At 44.9% G+C, this 22,658-nt stretch overlaps 1 protein-coding gene across 1 annotated transcript in view; it reads left to right on the forward strand.

The window, feature by feature from the left end:
• Positions 1-3,082: 3,082 nt before the first annotated feature.
• Positions 3,083-22,658, forward strand: part of ATP6V0E1 (ATPase H+ transporting V0 subunit e1) — a 115,168-nt gene continuing 95,592 nt past the window's right edge. The window contains exons 1-2 of the mRNA XM_069652412.1: positions 3,083-3,262; positions 6,806-6,853. Of these exons, the coding sequence (XP_069508513.1) occupies positions 3,159-3,262; positions 6,806-6,853 (152 nt within the window). The 5' untranslated portion in view covers positions 3,083-3,158. The remainder of the gene's footprint in view (positions 3,263-6,805; positions 6,854-22,658) is intronic.

Genomic DNA, 22,658 nt, shown 5'->3' on the forward strand with positions numbered 1-22,658 from the left:
TTACATCTCCAACTGTACCTGTTAGAACAGTGCATTCAGAACATAACACTTTAGTACTCCACACTCACTGACATCACTACATTCCACCATCAGTGATGTCACCCACACTCAGAGACACACTACAACACTTCTCCTTCCTTACATTTCTTGAAACAAGAAGGACCTCACAACTCTACAATTTCCACCCACAATAATACCCCCACATATACGTGTGGCCAGCACGTAAATGCACCAAGACACCAGGGCCCAAATGGACACCACTAATACCCCTAGAAGACACTGTCCACCTGGAGCTCGCTCAAAACCCCAAAACAAACCATATAATTAAATCTCACTGTGCCTCAAATAACAGTAAACTACTGCGCAAGCAACCATAAACCTAACGTGGCACCCCATGAATCTGCACCATAGATGTGCCTACAAACAAACGGAAAAACCTAACAACAATGGAAACAACCTGCACCATACCCTACAATTTGGCTGGCTAACTACACCGAAGAATACCTTCAACTCCACTCTGTCCCCACAAAAACACAACAAATGAGGAAATCCACCGAAGTAGAATAAGGGCTAACACCTCCCCAAAACCTGAACTGGAAAGACACTTGAGAAACATAAATAATAAACTATGCACTCCACATGTTTCAAGCTGCCCCTTGAAACCTAGAGCCTGCACGCTCCAGCGTTCTCCAAAGCTACATTACACTAACACTCTAAACCATTCATGCACCAACATCCTTCCACCCTAGTCTGCACCCTAGGGCACGAGGGCTGCTACCCCTGGGCAAAATCCCAGCTCAACAGGAGCAACAACAAGCACATCACCCACTAAACATCAGTCCACCACAGCACCCATACAGAGCACAACCACAGCACAAACACCATCAGTTTCTATGGTCAATTACAACAACGCCAAACATACACCATACCACTCCACAACAACATGAGACCCCAGGTCCCTGCCAACTGCCACCAAGCAGTACACCAAACGCACAGCTAGGACCCTAAGTCCTTGCCAAAACCACATCACAGTAACACTGTAGAACTCCACCACAAGACCCCAGGGCCCCTAGCCCCTGTCCAACTGCCTTTGCAGTAACACCATAACCCACCACACAGGACCCCTAGTCCCAGCCAACTGCGCCCAAAGCAGTCCACGCCCACAGGACACCCAGTCTAAACTAGGCTACCGCAAATACTCCACAGAACGCCTAAGGTACGGAAAATCCTCTATCCAACCGGACTCCCATTACACTGCAGCCAATGCAGAACTACACCCCTTGCCAAAATAAACTCTCACTCTCCACACCCACGCTCACTGCCTTCATATAGAAGACAGAGACAAAACGACAAAATGCCTAAACAACCATTTCCACTATGTTCACTGAACAACGAAAATCACAAATCTCCTGTGGAAATGTTAAATCTCAAACACAGTGCATTGCTAAACACTATGCAAAACCCATGAGTGCCCCCCCCTTAGTGAGTCCCGATGTACTCACCCGTGAGTCCAGGTTGACCAACCATCAGGCCCCTCCATACCTGCAAGGAAAATCATGTTAACAATGCAAGTACACATTTTAGAACGTCAGGTACACCTTTTTTTAGAATCTCAGATACAACACAATACAATTAGAACCCGCAACCCACGAGTCTGAGTACCCACACTCAACCCACCTGCAAAAAAAAAAAAAGAAACAGGTTACTCAAGAAAATACAATTAGCATGGAAAACATCTCAAATGGAAAACATCTCTTTAAAGCAACACGTACCTGCCGGAGCGCCCACTGATGACATGCCCACGTCATCATTTCGCAAACCGCTCCACGGAGCTCACCTCGCCGCGGCAACATGCCCAACAGCAATTTAGTTGGAGGACATGGGGCCGCGCGACTTCAATGCCGGTGCCCTCCAGCTCTGCACACAGATGGCACGAACAACTGCAGTATGCCTCCTCATCAGCCGGCCGTAGACACGGCCAATGAACCAGTTTGTCTACTCCTGGCCTGCACACCTCCTGAAGGATGCGATCCTCCATGCCCCCAACAACAGGCTCAGGGCGAAATGGTTCTCCCGCAACTCCCTGTTTCATCACACTGAAATGTGCGCTATCCTCCTCCGACTCCAGGGCTCCAAAACTGCCAGCCCACAGCACCGCCCAGCCTGGATGGGCTCTCACTGCTGGCGCACACCGACTTGTGTGCCGCTCAGCTCCTTTCAGCACCACCCGGCCTGCTGAAGACACTTGCAGCGCCCAGTTCCGACAACCTGCGCTAACATCCGCCGACACCTTCAACGTGGGACGTGAACTCAATGGAGGGGTATGTTGATCCAGCACTGTCCCTCTCCGCGACAGGATCCCATCCTCGTCACCAGTGAAATAACATGGTACCAGAGGTCAACCGCCGGACCAGCAGGTAAGTTGATAGTAGGTTTATTGGTAACTATGTGCCAGGAAGACACTGGCACGTCCCTTCATGACAGCTTATATCTCCAACTGTAACTGTTGGAACAGTACATTCAGAACATAACACTTTAGTACTCCACACTCACTGACATCACTACATTCCACCACCATCTGTGATGTCACCCACACTCAGAGACACACCACAACACTATTCCTTTCCGTGCCGCCCAACATTCCAAAACAGTTAAGATGGTAATTTTGAAGAGCTGGGGCGAGGTTTGATTTTCGCCGTTGACTTGCATTCTAGGAAAGTCAATGCTCGGTAAAGAATGTGAACAATAAACTCTGAACCTTTCTTTCGGCAGTGCTGTAATCGGCCGGTCTTTTGCGATAGTCGGGCACACACTTCCGGTTTCCCCTGGTCTCTGGTTGTGCGCTGCCCCGCTCGTGTAGAGCTGTCAGAGGAAGCAGCAGAGCTCTCAAGCTTTTGGCTTTCTTTCATTCTTTGAGTCTACCATGCAATTTTATTGAAAAGGGCCGTTCTTGGATGCAGCTAAAATTATTTGACATCGTTCGTGTAAGGTGATTGAGCAATTTATGGCAAGGAAGGTGTGGGCTAGTAAGGAGTTTCCGTTTACACGCCGCCAGTGTCAGGTGACTGACGTTGGTCACGTGACCCATACGAGTGCTTATTCCGGTGTTGGTGAACTGGTGCGCGTCAGTGTCTTCCGTGCTTTCCAAGGCTGCAGACATGGTGTATGTTGGGATAGTGGTGCCTGTTATCGTCATGAGCGTGTTTTGGGGCGTCGTGGGAGCCGTGGTGCCCTGGTTCATTCCCAAGGGACCCAATCGGGGGTGAGTGATTGCGCGAATTGAGGCAGGAAAACGTTGAAGGACGTAGACGATGAAAGGGGTAACGGTTTTTGCCGGGGCTGACTCGGTTTCAGTTTGGAGGGGTAGAGGGAGTCGTGGGGGTAGAGAGGGGGGGGGGTCAGGCAAGGGGGTTGAGGCCTCTGAAGTCCAGAGGGATTAAGCAAACTTTTTTATGGAATGGAGAGGGTAGAGTTTCTGTAGCCTGGCACTGGCAGTGAGTGGGGTGGTGCGCGCTTGACGTTTTCTGGTGAACAGGAACTAAAGCTTGGGTGAGGTTAAATGGGCTGCCTGGCGAGCACTCTACTTTGTGTCTGCTTAAGTGCTTTGAAAGAAAGTTATGCAGTGGTCAACGGAGCCCCACCGTTGAATGTCAATATGTAGGTCGGTGGAGGCTATTGTACATGTGTATTTGAATTTGGGAGTTTGGAGGTGTCTGGGGTAAAGAATGAAGACTGGATGGGTTAGCTAGCGGAACGTGGGATTCGTTGTTGGTATTATTTCTTCAGTGAATGAAGGAGCAGTGGGGTAACTTTGCTTACAATTTTGGGGGGGACATGACATCTAAAGGAAATGGGCCCCTGCCAAATGAGGGGAACAAACTGGTGTGCCTCGAAAGTTGGGGTGGGCAAGCATCCTTTACCCCCATTCCCCCTAAAAGTACGCCCATGTGAGGGAGTGTTTCTGGAGGCCGTATGTGAAACTTGTGGGTTTATATGGGGACGCTTGAAGGCTGGTGGGTGTGGATAATTTGTTGGGCATGTGACCTGTTTCCTTATTCAGTAGGGAAGTGTTATTTTGCAACGCATAAATGCAGTCTATGTAGCTACACGTTACCCTGCAACTCAAGTTAGCGATATTCTGCGTTTCTTCCTGTTAAGAAACGCAGATCTGTAACGTGTTATCTGCACTGCACTCTTTTAGGGTAATTCATTGCATGACTCTTTCCTGTGGTATTTGATTATAGTTTTTCGTTTGGAAAATGTATTCCCAGGTTGGCGTTTAGAGACCTTGTCCTTCAGTTTGCTGTGTTGATTTGGTGGATTCTGCTAATCCCCAAGCATAAGGTCGATCACTCACTCTGTGACACACATTAAGTGTGTCCCTTGATCACGTTTTCAGTTTCGTGATATTTTAAGAATGGAGTTGGTTCAACTAGTAAAACCTGCTCTTCAGAAATCTGCATCCAATGTGCTTGTTCATTAATTATACTGCATCTGATTCTAAAAGTGTGGAGTCCTGTTCACAATATATTGGTGGGTCCATGTTTTATGTTATAAGTGTAAGATAATTGGCAGAATGTGATTATCAGACAACTGGATTCAAGGAAAAGTTGATATTCTATTTGACGAGCACCCAGATAGGAGGCGGGCTATGCCATTTTTTTCAGTGGGCAGCTTATAGCTGCTATTAATAATTATCCATCAGCAAGTATACGACATAGGTTGTGTACGATTTATTCGGAAAGTGTATTGTTCTGACCCCAGTCAGAAAATACACTAGTTTTGGTGGATTTGCTTGTCATCTCATGTTTTACCGTGTGCCACTTGTGGCCTTGGCTGATGGTGGACATGAGTGGTGTTTGGGGTTTTCCCTTGATTCTCCCTCTGAGCACATCGCTTCTTAATGTGAACAGGTCACAAGTTTGTTTGCCATTACAAACGTTTTAAATAAGGGCATGCCCTGAACTCTCAAAATCCGTGAGCATTACTGATGCATACTTTATACAGGAATCGAAATGTGGATTAGAGGGGCAGGAGCTTAAGTGCTAAGGGAGAGCATGTCCTTTTGAATTCCGAAAAGGAATACTTGTAGGCTGTGCCCACGCCTAACTAGCAACCTTAGGTGGCTGCATCGCCAGGTAAGCAGGCACTAAATCTGGGGAATCATGCACTAGTATACAATGATGTATGTCTTGCTGCCATAGCAGACTTGCACTATACATTTGTGTGTAATCCATGGCCCATTATGTTAAATGTCTTATAAATGTGCCATCGGGCCCCTTCATCCACAGTTTAATATCACATAGAAACGTTTGCATGGCACTAGTTAACCTTGGGAGTGGAAAATGGCTCCTGATGACTTTAATGTCATGCTACTCGGGTTTTCCTAAGCTCCAAAGGCGTGGCTCAAAGCAAATTTGATCCCTGTTGTGGTAAGGATAAATTAAACGGTTTTCTGAAGACTAACGTGATTTATCCTGCTGAAGACTGGTAGCTGATGAAATGAGACACGCAAGGAGAAGGGTATACATTTGTTAAGTTGCAATACAGGAGAGTAAAAGAGACCAAGCCAAAGTGTTTTGTTATTGGTGTTAGATAATTGGTAGGATGTGATTATCAAATTAGATTAACTGCCATTCCCCAAACACATTTTGTGACTCCACAGGGAATGTAGGACAGCCTGTGTTCTAATGAAGCTGGGAAGAAAATGTATAACTGTAAACGAAGGCAGTGTTGCAGCTTAACATTCCAGCCGCTCCATGTTCTCTAACAGGCTAGGAGTTCTTAACCCTGGTCGTTACAAACGGGAGCACTACAGTTAGTCTGCATGAAAAGTTAAATGAGTTTACCCAAATACAGCATCCTTAAACGCATTTGTTAGTCTACATGTTTAATTCGCAATGTAATTAAGCATTGTGAAAATGTTTTCATTAATGAAGAGAATTCAAATGTTTGCCAACTTGTGTAACACATCACTTTATTTTTTTTGGTCAATTTTTAACGTATTGTGAATGGGTTCGAAATTGAGATTTGATCAGCAGGAGCTAAATGCAGCTTTTGGGTTCAGAGCATCGCCTACCTGGTAGGTAGGAGCCCCCTATGGGGAATCTGATGGTAGTATTTAGCCTGCCACAAAACTATCTTGCACCTGAAAGGCTAACTCTCATCTTTGTTGGTTTCATTGTGGTTTCTTTACTGTCCCCTAGCTGTTTATTATACGCATTCCCAAACAGTTAATTTCACATTTGTATAGTTGTGTGTCACAAGTTGGCAGTTGGAGTCAAAAGTAGCTACAGGTGTCAAGCTAATTAGGCTACAGCCATGAGTGTAAATGGGTCCCAGTTAGCAAACAATTTAACGCCTTACTGTGGACATGAGTGAGAACGTTTCAGCACTGGGAGCATAAAGTGGAAAATGCATTAAATTTGACCATAAATGGACGTATATTCCTTCAATGTGTTAAAATTGCTTGGTGACTGAAACCAGAGTACTCTGCACCTCTCAGAGTGAACCCAGCAAAGAATGCAGTGGTTTTTGTTTGTAGCACCATACTTTAATGGCCTATAAAGAAGACTGCATTGTGCGTGGAGATGGACTAGCTTGCTCCCCTTTTTTTCTTTCAACTAGTCTGTTCCCCAACATAAGTGCAATCCCTAGCATTCCAGAATAGGATCACAAAAAGGCACTCCGGCATTATCACTTGCATCCATGAGGCACGTGCCCACCAGCATTTTCATCTGGCGCATTACATTATTCTCTGCTTGGTATGCAATTAAGTGATGATGTTTTTGTATTTTTGTTTTAGTGTCATCAATACGATGCTGGTTACCTGCTCTGTTTGCTGTTACCTCTTGTAAGTATTAACACTACTGATTCATCCAGACAGGGCTGGTAGCCTGTCCGCTTTAGTATTCAGTGTGTGCTTCATGAGAATGTGTGTCCAGTGTTGGTTGACATCTGCTTATCCAGATTGGTCTTCTCGTTTTGCTTCCTGCTCATTGAGCTGCAGATCTTTAATGGGACAACAGAAACAAAACATTGGCAGCAAACGGACTGAATGCAGCTTAAATTCACCAGTAGTAGTCTTTGAAATCCCCTGCAGGCTCCCCTCATTATGCAGTTAATTGGCGAGGCCGAATTCAAGGTTGCTATCCGGAACACTGCAATATATTCTTGCTGTCTGTTGACCTTGCATACTCTTAATATAGAGAAGGTGCAAGGGAGCAAAGGCTGGCAACTTTCATCAGCTGCAAAAGGGAAGGTTTCCAGGATAGACTGGTGGTGGGACCCACCATTTACACTGACCAGTAATTGGAGATGGTAGCGTTAGTGTGTGGGGTAATTATTTTTTCATTTTTTTTTTTAATTGTGTTCTGTTTGAACTACCAGGAGTGTGGTTGGTTCTGCTTTTTGATGGAAAACCCCTTTGCGAATTGTAAATGTTGCAGTCACAAAAGTCGTGTGATGCTGCCTCACAATTAACCTTGGCGTTTCCAAACGTATGACCCTTTCTATTAGTCATTCTGCTAGACCGAGACGGTCAGGTCTGGGTGAATTATCCATGCGTTCTCTAGGCGTCCCTGAAAAGACTACCTTGCTCGTGTTACCACTGTGTGGGTTTCCGACTGCCTTGTTGGCAATTCTATGGCTATCACGTGTCAAATATTTTAGAATTGAGCCAGACGTTTGATCGTTCTTGCACACGAGAGGAGGCTCGCACGATATTGTCTTGAAAGACAGGTCGCCAGTTAATTGTTTTCATTTTTTAACCTATTCAGACCGTGCGTGTAAGCTCTCAAATAACGTATTCCTCGGACAGCTTTTAGGGGTGCACGCCCCGCAGCTGTTTGTGCAGTAGATGGAGATGTTATTTCTACAGGTATTTTCTGCTGTAAAGATTGCTACATGAGAAATGTCACTGTTCCACAATGTGCCGAGCTCTGGCGAAATAAGGGATTTGGTTTCTTTTGTGGGGACCTGTCCCAGCTGTGGATTGTTTACAGGCATGGCCACTAAATCCATTCAGACTTGCTGCGTGTTTTCTTAGCACACTTTCATTGTTTTCTTTTGTTGCAAACTCGCCCGCATCCGCGTTCTCTCCTGTAGGATGACTGGTGGTCGCCCGCAAGCTGCACAAACATCATTCGTGACGATTCTTGATTTTACCTGCAGAATGCTTCATTTGCGCACTGGCGTCGATCTCCCTGTTCTGAGTTCCGATCTGGGGGACCTATTGTACGCTGCTTCATAATGGAACGATCTAAATCTAGTCCCTTTCCTAACTGTTCTTACTTGCTAGAAACCACACCAATTTAAATATGTATGCATATGCGCGAGGGAACTTGGCTCTAGCGTTGATGCGGTTTAGCCCTAGCAAGGAAGGAGGGTAAGCGCCGATCTGTTTATTGTCCACAGTCGTCCCTACTTAAGTTGCTTCACACCAGACCGCACTGGTTGGGGCTGCCTCTTGCAGTGTGGACCTTTGTTTGGTCCTGTTGCTTTCGGGACGGTATTTTCCAAGATTGTGCTTATAGGTAAACAGTGCCGCTGTTTAATGTTTAAAGACTGACCTTTCGAAGGTTGGTTGCATGTTTATCCTGTCCTGTAACCGATCTGAAAGGCAGTCTTGTCGTCTCGCAATATACGAATGCTTTCTTGCCATGTAAACTCGGATGGATTGTTCATGGGTGTCTGACACAATTACATTGTGAAGAAATGGGAGGTAAATCGAGCATAAATGTACTTTGCTGGGAAAGCGTTTAAAAGTAGTTTAATTGAGACCAAATCTATCTTTGGCAGTTTAAGTTTACAACCCCTTCCGGTTCAGCACCACCCTGGAGAATCGTTACAAATCTTCCCACCTACTGTACTTGCAAATGACCGTTGTAAAGTTCCTTTATTGGCATCTCTCAGTGTATCTCTGATAGACCCGGGACACTCCTTATAGAAATGCTGCCTAAAGTTTCTGCACTAGGTGGCTGTCAATGGAAAGGGAGGGAGTGGATGGTTGCAATGGGAGATTAAAGCTATGCATTTTCATGTACATGCCGTGGCCTCAAACTCGCTGATCACAAGCGGTCTGTCATTCTCTGTAACAGCATTGGTCAGCTCCTAGCTGGTGTATGCTTAAAGATCGCACTGAACGACAGCCCAGTGCACCCCTAACCAACTCGATCCCACATTCTGACCCTCTCCAGTACTATTTTGAATGTTTTCAGAAACCAGTATATTTATCACCCAAGCTAGTTTTATAGATTACTTTGATTTCTACCTATTTTATTATTGTATGTTTTTTAAAATAACAGCCAAAAAAAGTGGATCACCCTAGCCGTTGATCCCACAGAAGGCAAGGAAAAAGCCGTGAAGGTGTACCCCTTAACCTTGAATGGAAAGGGTTAGCTGTGTGTTATTGACTGCAGAGCATACAGAACTGTAGCTCGGTGATGCAACGGAGTAGAGCTTCTAGGGTCTTTCTCAGCCCTACTCCACTAATATAGTACGCCGCCTTCACCTCTTAAGGGGCTTGGGCTCAGGATAGGCTATGTTTTTATAGGTCTCAGCCACCCTTGATGCGCCCAAAACTAAGATCTTATGGTAAGTGCCAAAAATAAAACCTTTCCAATCAAGGTTCTATCTAAAGAAGACTTTAGTTAGACGAAAAGGACAAGCTATTAAAAACCTTTGCAGACCTCCACTGGTGAGATTCACAAAGGCACATTTTGTGCGAAAGGGGCACTTTGATGACTTTCTACAATGCTTAAATTTCAGGAATGTATCATAACCTTGGAGTCTTCATTGTCACGTCACGTAGGGGATATAGAACAAGTTCAGGGGTGCGTCTAGTTTGTTCAGTAGGTTTAGACCATGCAGTGAAGTTTGACAAGTGGCAGTGATATATTTTATTTGTATCACGCTTATACACACGTTTTAAGAGCGTGAACAAGTGTTTCAGTGGGTTCAGGCTATACACTTCAAACCAGCAGGTGATGATCTGTGTAGCTCAAACGCGCAATGGGGACTTGAAGTGAGGAAAGAAGGTTCAGCTTAAGTGGTGAATTGGTTTGACCTGGCACCAACAAAGCAGTGTGATTCAACAAGTGGCAAATGCTCGTTGCTTGAGAGAACCTTGCTAAGTTACATCAACCTAAACCATCCACTTGCCCAAAGGGAGCTCAATTCGAGCTTTGCATCAGCTCGAGTTCAGAGCACTTAAACCGTTTAAATATTGCAGAGAACAAAAGACAGTAGTTTTGGTCATTGAGGTGGTACAGGGCCGATCAGCAGGTCCTGGAGGAATGGGGAGTATGTCTTCTAACCAGGGAGATTGTCAGGACGAAGGGAACACTTCCAGTACTGCCACTAAGTTCTGGATACCAGTGTCCAGGAGCAGTTGAGCTTTCATCCAGCAGGTTGCTTCACATATTCCCCAGAACCAGTTGGGGGGAGAGTCTGAATCCTCCTCTGAAGTCCTTATCCTCACCCAATGGATTGCACTGCCTGTAATTTTCCCATTAAACTTCAAGTTGTTGGATGTTGATTCTTCAAGATGGTCTCAGGCAGATCCAAAGAATATTCAGTTTGGTGGCAGTTCCCCCTTATGTAATCCCCACAACCCCCACTTTATTCAGTTGATTGGGCCACTTCAAGCCTTCTATTGGGGGCCAATCCTGGCAGTTGTAGCAAGACTTAACTGCTGGTGATGTCGTTTCCCAGAGAACCTAGTCTGCAGGAAGTTGGGGTGGTAGTAACTTGGGGAATGAAGTGTGACCTTAGCATATTAGATGGTGGGTCTCTCCCAGCCACACTGTATTCCCACCCCATGTCCGCCTCCAATTAAATTGACTTCATTCCAGTAATGATCTCCCCATTATGTTGTGGATGCCCTTTTTTTTCACGACCTCAATAGAAGGGATGTCTTGGGCAAGGTATCGAAGTTTCCCAGCACAAGACACCGTTTAGGCCCACTATGTGTGGAAAAACAAATGCTGCAGTTCACGTTGGAAAGCAAGTGGATAATAAGGGCATCTCATTGGTATGACACTGACCTATCTACCCTCAAATCTGCCTCTGGCTGACCTGACGCGGCCCTTTCCATGCTCTACTCTTCTATCTCTGATACTCTTGAGGCTCTTGCCCCTGTCATGAGGATCAGTTTGAAGCCCAAAGCCAAGTGAATTTCTTGGTATGATTCTGACGTAGCTACCCTCAAACATAAGTGCCGTGTGGCCGAGAGGAAATGGAGGGCTTCTTGTTCATCCTCTTGACAAACTGGCCTGCAGTCTGCTCCAAAGGCAATACTGACTCTGTCCATGCAAAAAAGAGCACACATCTAAGCCTGTGTCTGTGCGGTATCTAACAACTCAAATGAACTCTTCAAAACATGCAAGGAGTGTTTGCACTGCACTTGCCTCTCCATCTAAAACACCAGGACATCCTGTCCCCCCCCTTCTCCCGTCTCCTTCTGCAAAAGCTGGCCCTTCTGCAGCCTCCCCCCTTCTCATCCTTTTCTCCCCTGATGAGATCTCTAGACAAGTCCAATCTATCAAGGACCACATTGTCACCCTTGCTCCTTCCCTGGCTGATTTCTGCAACCTCTCCTTCGCATCGGGAGCCTTCCCCTTCCCTCTGAAGCACTCTTCTTAAAAAAATAAATACATTTTAAAAAAACACAGCCACCCCTTCTTACCTGGCAAACTATCACCCAATCTCACCCCCTTCCTGGGCAAAGTCCTGGAAAAGCTGGTCATCTCGCAGTTTAACCGGCAATGATTCTGTTGGCTGTCTCCACGGCCATCAGTCTGGCTTTAGAGCTGCTAGAAGCATGGAAACTGCTCTCCTGAACATCCATGAAGGTCTGCTCTCTACCATCCCCTCTGTCCTCCTCCTACTCTCTTCTGCCTTCGACACAGTGAAGCATACCATCCTGCTCCACCGTCTCCATGACAACCTGGGTATCACAGATCAGGCTCTGGTCTGGCTGACACTCTTTCCCCTCTGATCAACCCACCCAGGTCCAACTTGGGTCCTTCTTCCCTTTATCTCCCTCTCTACCTGTGGTGTTCTAACCTATCACCCTGGCTTTCCGCCAATACCTGGAAACTCTCCCCCATCGCATTGCCGTTTTCTGCTCCAATTTTCAGTGCTATGCGGATGACGCAACTCGTTTTCAGGCTTCCCTCGGCCACCTCTTCTCCTTCTCTAATCTGATTGCCTGTCTGCTATTCAGGATTGGTGTGCCGCTAATGATCTCTGCCTGTATGCCAGCAAGGCTGAAATCCTCCTCAGCACACCCTCACCCTTCTTTCCTGTCACCCTCTGGCCACCCTAGCCCCTCCTACGAGGCTAAGAACCTCAGGGCTATCTTCGACTCCACGCTTTACTTTTCTGACCACATCTGTCTCAAAGTCAAACTTCCAACTGCACCTCCTCAGTTATTCTTTCCTCTCCTTCTACCAGAAGTTCACTCTCTCGAGCCCTGGTTCTCAAGTTTAGATTACTGCAACAGCCTCTTCTACATCTACCTGCTTCTACTTTGCCCTTTGCAACTCATCCAGAACAAGACTGCAAGACTTGTCCTTGGCCTCAAGCCCTGGGATCGTATCTCTCCAGCCCTAAAATTCTTCTTTGGCTCCCAGTGGCTGCAAGGATTAAAAATACCCTTTGCATTGTCCACAAGGCTTTCTGGGGCCTGGGTCCAAAATACCTTCAACTTTCCCTTCGTAAACACCTTCCCTCTCAAGCTCTTTGCTTCTCGGCTCCCTCAGGGTCAATCGTTTATCAAAGAAATGAGCCGGGGGTAGATCGGTCTTCGGCTGGAGCCTCCCCCTGGAACAGCCCCCCCCCCCTCCACACTCAAACATGAGGAGAACAAACTCTGCTTCCGGAAGCACCTCAAGACCTTTCTCTTTGCTTCGCCCCTGCTGATCTGTACTGCTTCGGCATTGTGCACCTGGTTACCCTCTGATTTTGGGCCCAGGTACTTGCTCACCCTGCCATGCACCCGCACTGCCTCCTGGCAACCCTTGCACTTGGTTCTGTAACCCTACATCCTCCCACCCCCTTTTTCTGCACTTATCAGACACCTTAAACCTAGCACTTGCCACTTGCTGGCTGCACTACCACTGTTTTTAGTTTCCTTTGCTTAGCACTTTCCACTTCCACCCGCCCTTCTCCCCTGCACTTGCACGTTCTCAATGTCACTGGGCCTAGTAAGATCGTTGTTTTTGTTCTCCCTTGTTCACCTCCTTTGCCTCGTGCTCTGAAACACTTGTGTATGAGCGTGATACAAATACAATTTCAACATATAGGCCTCATGTGCCACTGTATCATATTGGCTTTGTTTATATTTTACCAAGTTCCACCACAGACAAATGAGCAGTTAAAGGTATTTTGAACTTGGCTGCCATCACTTTTAAAGGCAGCCCAGGGCTTGTGCAATTAGTTTGATTCAGCAGGCTGTTTAGGAAGAAACCTCTTGTTCTGCAGCTCCTATGTAGTAAAAAAAAATCTGCTTGTGTCGGTAGTTGGAAAATGTGGTCTGTTTTAGCAGAGTGAACGTTCTAGGGAGATAACTGCAGTTTTACATAATAATCCCTGCACAGCCTAGAAATGCTTCCTGAAAATTGATGTCTGACCGTCTCCAACACGGGCTTCTGTTTTTGACAACTGTTATAACGTTTTCTTGCAAATTTTCTAAAATGTTATTTTTAAAAAAAATACTCTACTCCTGCAAGTTTACCGAGACTGATGTGACTGAGCAGTGAAACTTGTAAAGGTCCCTCTTGATATTCTGAGGTCATGACTCTACAAGTTAGCAGCACCATTAATATTTTTTTGCGACTACCCCTTGTACTGAATCTGGTGCATTGCATCCTGGGGTGCCACTAAATCTGCTCATTCTGATTGGCAAACTGGTTTATGATTGGCTGATATGATCCTGCCGTACCTACCATTGTTAAATCTAGATACAATGTTGTGAATGGGAATCAGTTGCATAGGTTGGTACTTGTAGGCGAATGTGGGCTGCCAAAGTTAACCAGTTTCTGAGTTATACAGCAACACGTCTGGTTCTACAGGCGAGCAGGGCGGAGCAAGGCCCGTTTGAGAAGGTGCTGGCACCAGAAGGACTAACTTGGGGTGCTAGGGTATGGTGTAGCTGGGTTGTTCCCAGTTTGTATGGTTCATGTACTGTAAGATGGATTTGTGGCAAGCATGCACATTTCTGGTTAGAAATAACCTTTGAAATTCAACAACGCTTCTTCAGTTCTCTAAAAGTGGGCTTCAGCTTTACCTGTGATCCTGCCTCTTGATTACTTATCAGACTTTGATCAATAAGGCTTCTTGTGGGAACAGGGGTGATCTTGCACTCTTGCTGTTCTGCAAGGTTGCCGAGTACTATCAATATGTTCTCTGGGCTCCTGAACTGCGCTGAACGAGGCTTCCTCATGCTGCTTGTTTGGAGTAGCATCTTCTCGTGCCTCGGGACTTGTCCCAAGAACCAGCAAAACAGTTAATAAAACTTCTAGGTTTAACGGGAATCTTGGGTATCTGAGTGCACCATCTTCCAACAAACGTTGTAGTGCTTCGGTTGGTGGGCTGCACATGCTCTAGCCATTTTGTGTCTGCAATTTTCATTTGGTGAATATCTGCATTTTCTCTGCCAGACTTACTCTTCGGAAGTGTCTGCAGTTGATGGTAGGAACTAGTATGGCAGGGTACCGCTCTATTTACACAGGGGGGGAGGGAAAAGCTCTGACCTTGATATGGTAGATTACTGCCATGCATGTTTCTGAAGCTAGTGGCCTTTGGAGGTTCATCTCACCACTCTGCAATCGCCTCAAGTAATCTCCAGTGTCTGGCGTACATACCTGTATTTCTGCAAGTCAAAGTGTGGAATAAGGTAGAGCACTGGGCTGTGCTTTTTACTTCTACTTTGGCATTTTCTCTGCCAAGGCTGCTAAGGAAAGGACAGCTTCCCTAGTCACTTGGTATGCAAGGGCTTTTTGTTACACAACTTCTTGGGGTTGGTGTGCTACTCCCTTTGCTATTGCTCCCTCGTTGAATAATATTAAACTCAAAGGACATACATTTAATTTTTTGACTAGCTATCATTCCACAGCTTTCTATAGTAATGCACTATCCCAAATGTGTAGCGGTAGTCGGTAGGAAAAGTCGCCCTCTTTAATCTTTCTTCAGTTCAAGCATGCGTTAATGCTTCAAGCTCTGCCACTGGGCTGAAAGCTAAGCCCACTGCATCGTTTAACCAGATTTTAATTTCTCAAAAAAAGAACCATTAACAAAATTGCTTATCTGACTTTTGCAGCAGGATTTTAGCTGATCTTTAGCTGATCTATGTGGCTTAGTGAGTGCTGTTATGGACGAGGCAGAGTTTAGCAACATTCATTTGGACTTTTTAAGCAGTGATGCAGAAGTCTTTTTTGTAATAATGCTGTAACTGCCTGGCAGTACTGTTAGAATGAGGGGCAATATTGATAGTATGTTTTCGGAACTCTGCGTAGCCAGCATACTTACAGGTGGGGTGGCAAACGGGCAACTGGGCGTATGCATGCACTGTTTTTGGATCAAAACTGCTTGGGCTGCAAGATCAAAAACATTCATCCTTTTTATTGTCTTAAGGATTGACGCAAGAGCTGGTGCACCCGCAAGCGCGTTTATTACTTGATTTGCTTCTGCTGCTGACCACTTAAGGGCATTAAGCAAAAGTTCGACCCAGGTGTGGGTCCCCTTGTACTATATGAAGCTTACATATGGATTGTTTATTGGCACCCTCAGTGGGGGTACCAGTTAGGAGGCTAGGAATGCGGGCTGAATCTCCCATTGTTAGCCCGTGTTCCAAGCCGCCTGATGGCTGCTTCGACTGGCCCCCTTTTCCCCCCTCCGACCCAGGAACCCTTTTTAACTACTCTTTCCCTCACCTCCCCACTTGTCTCATTGCAGAGGCAGAACTTGCTAGTGCTGCTTCCTAGAGGTCTTCAAGCGTAATGCTGCCATGAAAATGGAAGGGGGGGGGCTCCATATAGAGCCCCGCATTTCCTTTCAATTGCGGCCATCTTTGAACAGTCTTTTCGTTCCATGAATGGGACGCAGCATCCTGTTACAGAACGAAAATACTTTAAATTGGCCCTGTCCTAGCCCATGGGACGGGTGCCAATGGTGTTAACCACCCGTTCCAAGGGCTGGAAACGTCCCACGGCTGTCGTTAAAAGCCCTTGCTTCGCTCGGGCCGTTTGACCCGGGGCTGTTGCCACCCATTCCAGTCCTTGGAATGAGTGATTTACGCCATAGACGTGGGCATAGTACCTGGACAGAAAGTAGTGGTACTAAGCAATTGAAAATAAATGATACCATGCATAATTGTGATTACGTTGAAAGTTAATATGGGCCTTTCAAAATCAATGTAGCATTCAACATTAATTGGATTACTCATACACACCACTTGCTATATTATTGACATTTCCCACTACCATTAAATTGAACTATTGCAAGAGCATATATTTAGATATTAAAACAAAACCTGAATTCATACATTAAATGGAGTGGATGGTTGCGGATACCGGAAAATTGCAGAGAAGTAAATCGAAACAGAGTAAGATTTCATAATATTAGGCATTACTTAATTACGCATATAAATACTAGTTCAAAATGGCAGTGGCTCAAAGCCACAACCGCCACACAATATTGAACATCGCAGGATGGAACAAACCACCAATCTTGTATATTGAGGTAAGCCAAAAGCTTGTAATTGCAGGATAGTCGGTAGCAGTCTGTATAGAAGAGTTTCTGAATGCTGCCATCTACAGGGTTCGAAATTCATATTGGATAAGCAGCAATTAAAAAAAAAAGTGGCTCTTCAGTATCCCTCAATAACCAGTGACCGGGAGCTACCACTGGGGAATGAAGAACCAGTACATAGCATTCCCCAAACCAAACTTCCACATAAGATGCAAATATATAGCTTTGTCTTATGTATTACCTTTCAATGCTTAAAAAGTTGTATAGATGTGTCCAAATATTGGTTTATAGATTGCCTCCACGCACAGAGTTAAATTCACAGTTGTTTGTTCAGCATCAGTTGCTCTGGGTAGCCAAAGGTAGCTGTTGGTGTCAAGCTAACGAGGCTCTACTAGGCGAAAGCTAAATGGCTCCCAGCTCCCCTCAATTTCGAACCGTGCTGTACCATAAGGAAGCAATTAGACTTATCAATCCATCTATTAATACATTTCTAATTGATTATTAAATCCAGCTAGAAGCATATTTGTCCAAAGACCAGGAAGATAAATGTAGGTAGGGTGTTGAGAAATGCCAATGGTTATTGCCAATATGGTATTTTTAATGACCGTAGTAGGCCCTCAGAGGGTACCTGGAGGCATGTTATTCTTTAGTAAACAGGATGATTATCCATAAAAATGTTTTATCCTTGTGAGTGTTAAAATGGAATACTGTGAGTAAACCTGGATAGTCGTAACTAATGAATACTGAGATCATAATTAGCTGAGATTACTCAGAGGACTACATATTAATACATTGTCATTTCCCTCTGCCCTCTAATATCTCTTCTCTCTATTTGTATTGCTCTTCTAGACAATGTTGCTATATTTTCTTCCAACTTTTAACATATGCGTGTCTTGGAGAACAGCTCCACAACTAAGTGCATGGACGATGCCTTGAAAAAGACGTGGATGGTTGAAATGTGTTAGCTAGTGTTAGAGCACGCCTGGCTAGAACAGTTCAGGCTGAAAAATGTTATATTGAATGGAATGAACTTAGGTTGTGAAAAATAAAAATCATCAATGAAAATGGGCTTGGAATGAACTGAAATAATGGAGCAATAATAGATTGAGTGCAATATGGTAAATGGAAGATAAATTGATATTGTTCAGGTGTAGTAATGAGGCATAATTGGATAGATTTTTTGAATAAAAAGCCCTTTTTAACAAGGTCTTGTGCAAATGTGCACTTGGTGGCACTTTTGTTAAAGTGCTTTTGCTGTCACTGATCATTTTAATGGCTCGACTTATGCAAATGAGTTCTCTTTAAATGGACCCACTACACTTGCATATCCATATTTACGGTTGAACTCCGTTACCCCTAAAAACAACCTCCCATTTGAATGATTGCAATTTTAGAGCAGATTCTATACACTAATCTGTGAACTCCTAGTTCCTGCTGATGTAGTGTGACCTAAATAGGTGACTGCCCAAATAGTAATTTTTGTTTGTTTTGTACCCCTTGTCTAAATCTTCTGCTCTTACGCCTTGTGAAAGGCAACACAAACGGCAAGTTGTCAATGTATTTTACCACTGGGACAGAATTCAATTAATTATCCGAGAGAAGACGGTCAGACTTTCTATGTACCCTTGTCGGAGGCTTGTTCATTCACAAACGATGACTATCTGGATGTATAGTCGATGAGAAGAATGCAGAATTTAAATCTAACACTGTAGAGTATGTTGTAGGTGGCATGCATTATAGTCTAGTCTGGGTTTGTTGCGATTGGAAATGTGATGCATGATTTGCATTTACTTCCCTCAAACCTGGCAAATATTTAATTTCTGCCAGCATTCTTTACTTTCAAAGTTGTTAGTACACAGGCTTGTGGATAATGACCATAATCCCTTGCTGTAGCAGTGAGTGATTTAATCACCATATAAATACTATAATTTGCTTTGCTTCTGGCTTCAATGGATTGTGCAGTTTTTGTGGCAATGGTTTAGTAGGGTCCACTTTAATATGTACTTGCTCAGCATTTGACTTCGTCCTGCCTCGTTCACATGTTGCAACTACAATAACTTAGTTTTTTTTACCAATCCTGCAACTGTTTGCTTTTCCTGTTCCACTACAGCAGGGGTCTGCAACCTGTGGCCCTCTTTCCATCAGACCGATCGGCCATAGTTAATGGGCAGGGATCATGGGAATTGTAGCCCAAAAGATCTGGGGGACCGCAGGTGCAGACAGACCCCCCCACCCCCTACAGCTTCTGCTTGCAACATTTGGTGGAGTTTTCTTACATATCCCAAATGAGGAGTTAATAACAGAGCACAATGTACACAACAAATCTCGCACTAATAAATGTACAGTGATGGCGACACGAGGAAAGCAGGCATATCTGGGCACTGAATGCTGTGGCTTCCTCACATAATTAACTATCCGGTATCAAGGTATGTATGCAATTTTTCCCATTTGCTTTCCTAGCCACTGTGCTGTTTGGTTTGTGGCTGAAGTTTGATCATGTTTGGGGGGAAAAGGACAGTCGGAGGAGGCAAAGTAAGGCTCAAGTTGATGGACCACACAGGTGGATGGCATCCGGCCACTCTTTCTGAGTGGGGGCCCACCCTTGTGTTTTGACAGAATCAAAAAAAAATCTACACGCACTTGAACACAGCCGGCAATCGAGGAGCAAGGCAACATGTATTACCCAGCCCCTAACCACTTTCTTCCCATGACTTTCCCGCCGGTGCTTTCCCCTCCTGCTCTTATCACTGTCCATCTTGACCCAGATATAGCCAAGCCAGGCAGGGCTTACAAGTCAGGGCTGGATATTTGCTATCTTATTAAAGAAGTAGTGCCCAGATAGTATGAAATTGGTGAAGCTTCCCCTCCCTGGCTGCGATTACTCTCTCCGACACTAGCACATCCCAGATCTTTCCCCTCCAGGAAATCATGTCTGGGCCCTCTGAGGCTTTCCAGTGCCGAGCAATGGTTATGCGTGCTGCCAATAGCAGCTGTTAGAAGTTTAGCTCGCACCCCTGCTTTGGGATAGACCCCCCCCCCCCTCCACTGGACATTCCAGCAACATAGTTTTGGGCCAGATTGGGAGTTTGCTCCCTGTTATGTCTTCTATCGCCCCTGCAAGAGACTCCCAGAATAGCTGGACACGGGGCAGCTCCACAACATATGGAAATATGTCCCTTGTTCCCCACAGTTCCGCCAGCAGGTGGAGGGAATGGATGCCTGAAAGTGGTGAATCTGGGTCTGGGGGGGGGGGGGAGGTTAGGGGAGGTTGGTGGAGGCAGGGGGGAGGGGCAAGGTTGGTGGAGGCGGGGGGGGCTTGATCTGAGCTGCCCCTTGATTACATAAGGCAGGCTTTTGTGCAGCCCAAGAAGAAACAACCTTCACAGGCATCCCTCCTTCGAAACTGTTATTTTTATTGTTTTAAGAGTGTTCAATTGGTGCTCCTACATCACCTGTGTGCATTAGGGAAAGGCCCACCACTCCGGATAGTCTTAGCTAGGCATGACTAATCTGAATGGCACTTTTTTTTGCAAACCAGCCGCACAGTAATCCATTTAGGAGCCCAAGCAACCAAGGTACATTTTTATTTTTTATTTATTTTATGATTTATTATCAGCTGTATGGAAATGGGCAGGAAACCGGTAGAATATCATGTCCTACAAATGTGTCCCTAAAGCGCATAAACCTCGGTTTTTAATAGGGTTTTACACAGTGGGCCTTTTAAAGACTGTCAATAAGATACATTGATACATGATTCATCTCTTCAGAACCTGAAGGCATGGCTTGCCGCATGATGTCACCCCTCTGCTCTGTACCATTCCTACTTGCCTACCCATGTGACGGTGCACCACCACCATAAGTGGAAATTATCATTGCACTTGATTAGACCTGATATAGCGACTATTAAGGTGACCCCAGTTCTGATTCTCGGGTGATAAAATATGCCTTCATTGATGTTCTAACATGTAGCTGGGCAGAGGCTAAAGTCATGGCGTGGCAACCAGACTTCTCCCTGCACCACCTCTACGGCAACTAATTTCGTCTTCTGGTTTGTGTCAACGCCTTATTGTGAATCTGAGCTCGCAAAAATTAGGCCACTCGCACAAGCGACGTGGTTTTATGGCAGATGTGTAGCATTTGCAAGGAACTCTTCCTTGCTCACGGGTATAGGGTTTTTTGAAAGTTTAATTTGCTTACTTTGCACTAAATGGCAAATAAGTTTCACTGTACGTTGCTGCCCTATGGTGGTAGCATTGCACCAAATGAGAAGTGTGCTTATGGGGAAATGCACCATTTTACAGCGAGTATGCAAACTAAGGAACTTGCTCAGAGGTGAGTGGATTTATTTTTTATTTTCCGAGGCCTTCAGGTGTAGCATGTGGAAGGATGCAAAATCTCTCACACAGGTAAGGTCACTTTATTCTCTCTATTACCTATACTGTATATTGGCTACTTGTGACAAGGAGGTGACCTGTGGTCCCAGAGGATTTTCTGCATTTTTTGACTCTGTAACGTCATCTGGATTCATGAGTTCAAAGATTATCACCGATCTGCTTGTTTCTGCGTACAACGCTGCACATGTACGCTGCATAAGGGCAACAGTAGCGTCCTAAATCATGGAGTTTTTCTGGGGGTCTTCCTTCCCTTTAGCGCTACGCTACGTGGTCGGGTATCTTGCAGCTGCTACCACCTGCTCATACTTTGCATGCAACTATAGTGGAGCTTGACAGTCACTTTAGGGTTCTGTTCACACCTTATTCCTTGCTTTCCTAGAATAGCAATGCTCACCCGTAGAATACAAAAATGTGGTCGGCTGTGTACATAGTCTCTTCCAGCTCCTAATCACCTGCACTTCCTTCGATATTCGCCCTTCATCTTCCAACGTAGCTACACTGTGTGACAACCTCCACTAAGTAGTCTGCTCTGCCTTTCCTTAACAGTTTGAATTTTCCGGAATAGTTTGTTTCTACTACTACTATAGTACTCTTTTGTACACTACGATCTTCTGAAGGTGAACTACCTACAGTGATTTGTGGGTAGAGTGTCAAAAAAGCTCCGTATTGTCCCAAGCGCTCCATCTGATCCATCTCAGGCTGGTGTAATACATCCATAGCTACAGTTTTGTACAGTCTCCAAGCTCACTCGTGTAGGAAACTGGGACACCCATCCTGACAAAGGGTGCAGATATATTGGTTATGTTTAGTGTTAATGGTGAGTCGGTCTATGGAGGGCCGAGACCCACAGGGTATTTCCTAGTCATTGTTCAGCTTTTGTGAAATTCTTATTCATCACTTCATTTCTAGAATGGTAGTTTTCCAACTGCCTCAGACCTGCTTTTTTTTTTTTTTTTTTTGGTTAGATTTCTATCATTGTTAGTTTTAGTTGCGGTTTAGTAGTACAGCTATTGCAAGGAATCTGATCAAGCCGTTCCAGAAGTTCACCAAACGTAGAATTGGCCATGTGACTCATATTTAATCTCTAAATGGGACAGAAAAAAAATCTGTTGCAACATGCGCCAGAAATGTATCCAAGTTGTTGTAAATGCCAGCCTTTACCAAAGTATTTTCCGATTTGAACCTCTTCTAGATAATACAAATATAATTATCCTTCATTACATTTTTAAAACGCTGTCAAAAATGACACTGAACTCTGCTGCATTGTTCACATCGTTATGGTGGGTTTTTGTTAAAATTATTTCCTGGTTTTATTCTGTATAATAGCAACTTATATTGATTACTTTAGTATTTCTTCTAATGGCACTGATTCATCCTTCCTTTTTTTTTTCTTAATATTCTGCTAGTTATTCCCACCCATAGCTTTAATTTAAAGTAAATGTATATTTGGATGGATTAGTGTAACGCTTCATGGATTCATGTCACCTAGAGGTTTTTCCATTGGTGGGTTAG

Source organism: Ambystoma mexicanum, chromosome 3p (assembly GCF_040938575.1).
Source record: "Ambystoma mexicanum isolate Mex_15411 chromosome 3p, UKY_AmexF1_1, whole genome shotgun sequence".
NCBI lineage: Eukaryota > Metazoa > Chordata > Amphibia > Caudata > Ambystomatidae > Ambystoma > Ambystoma mexicanum.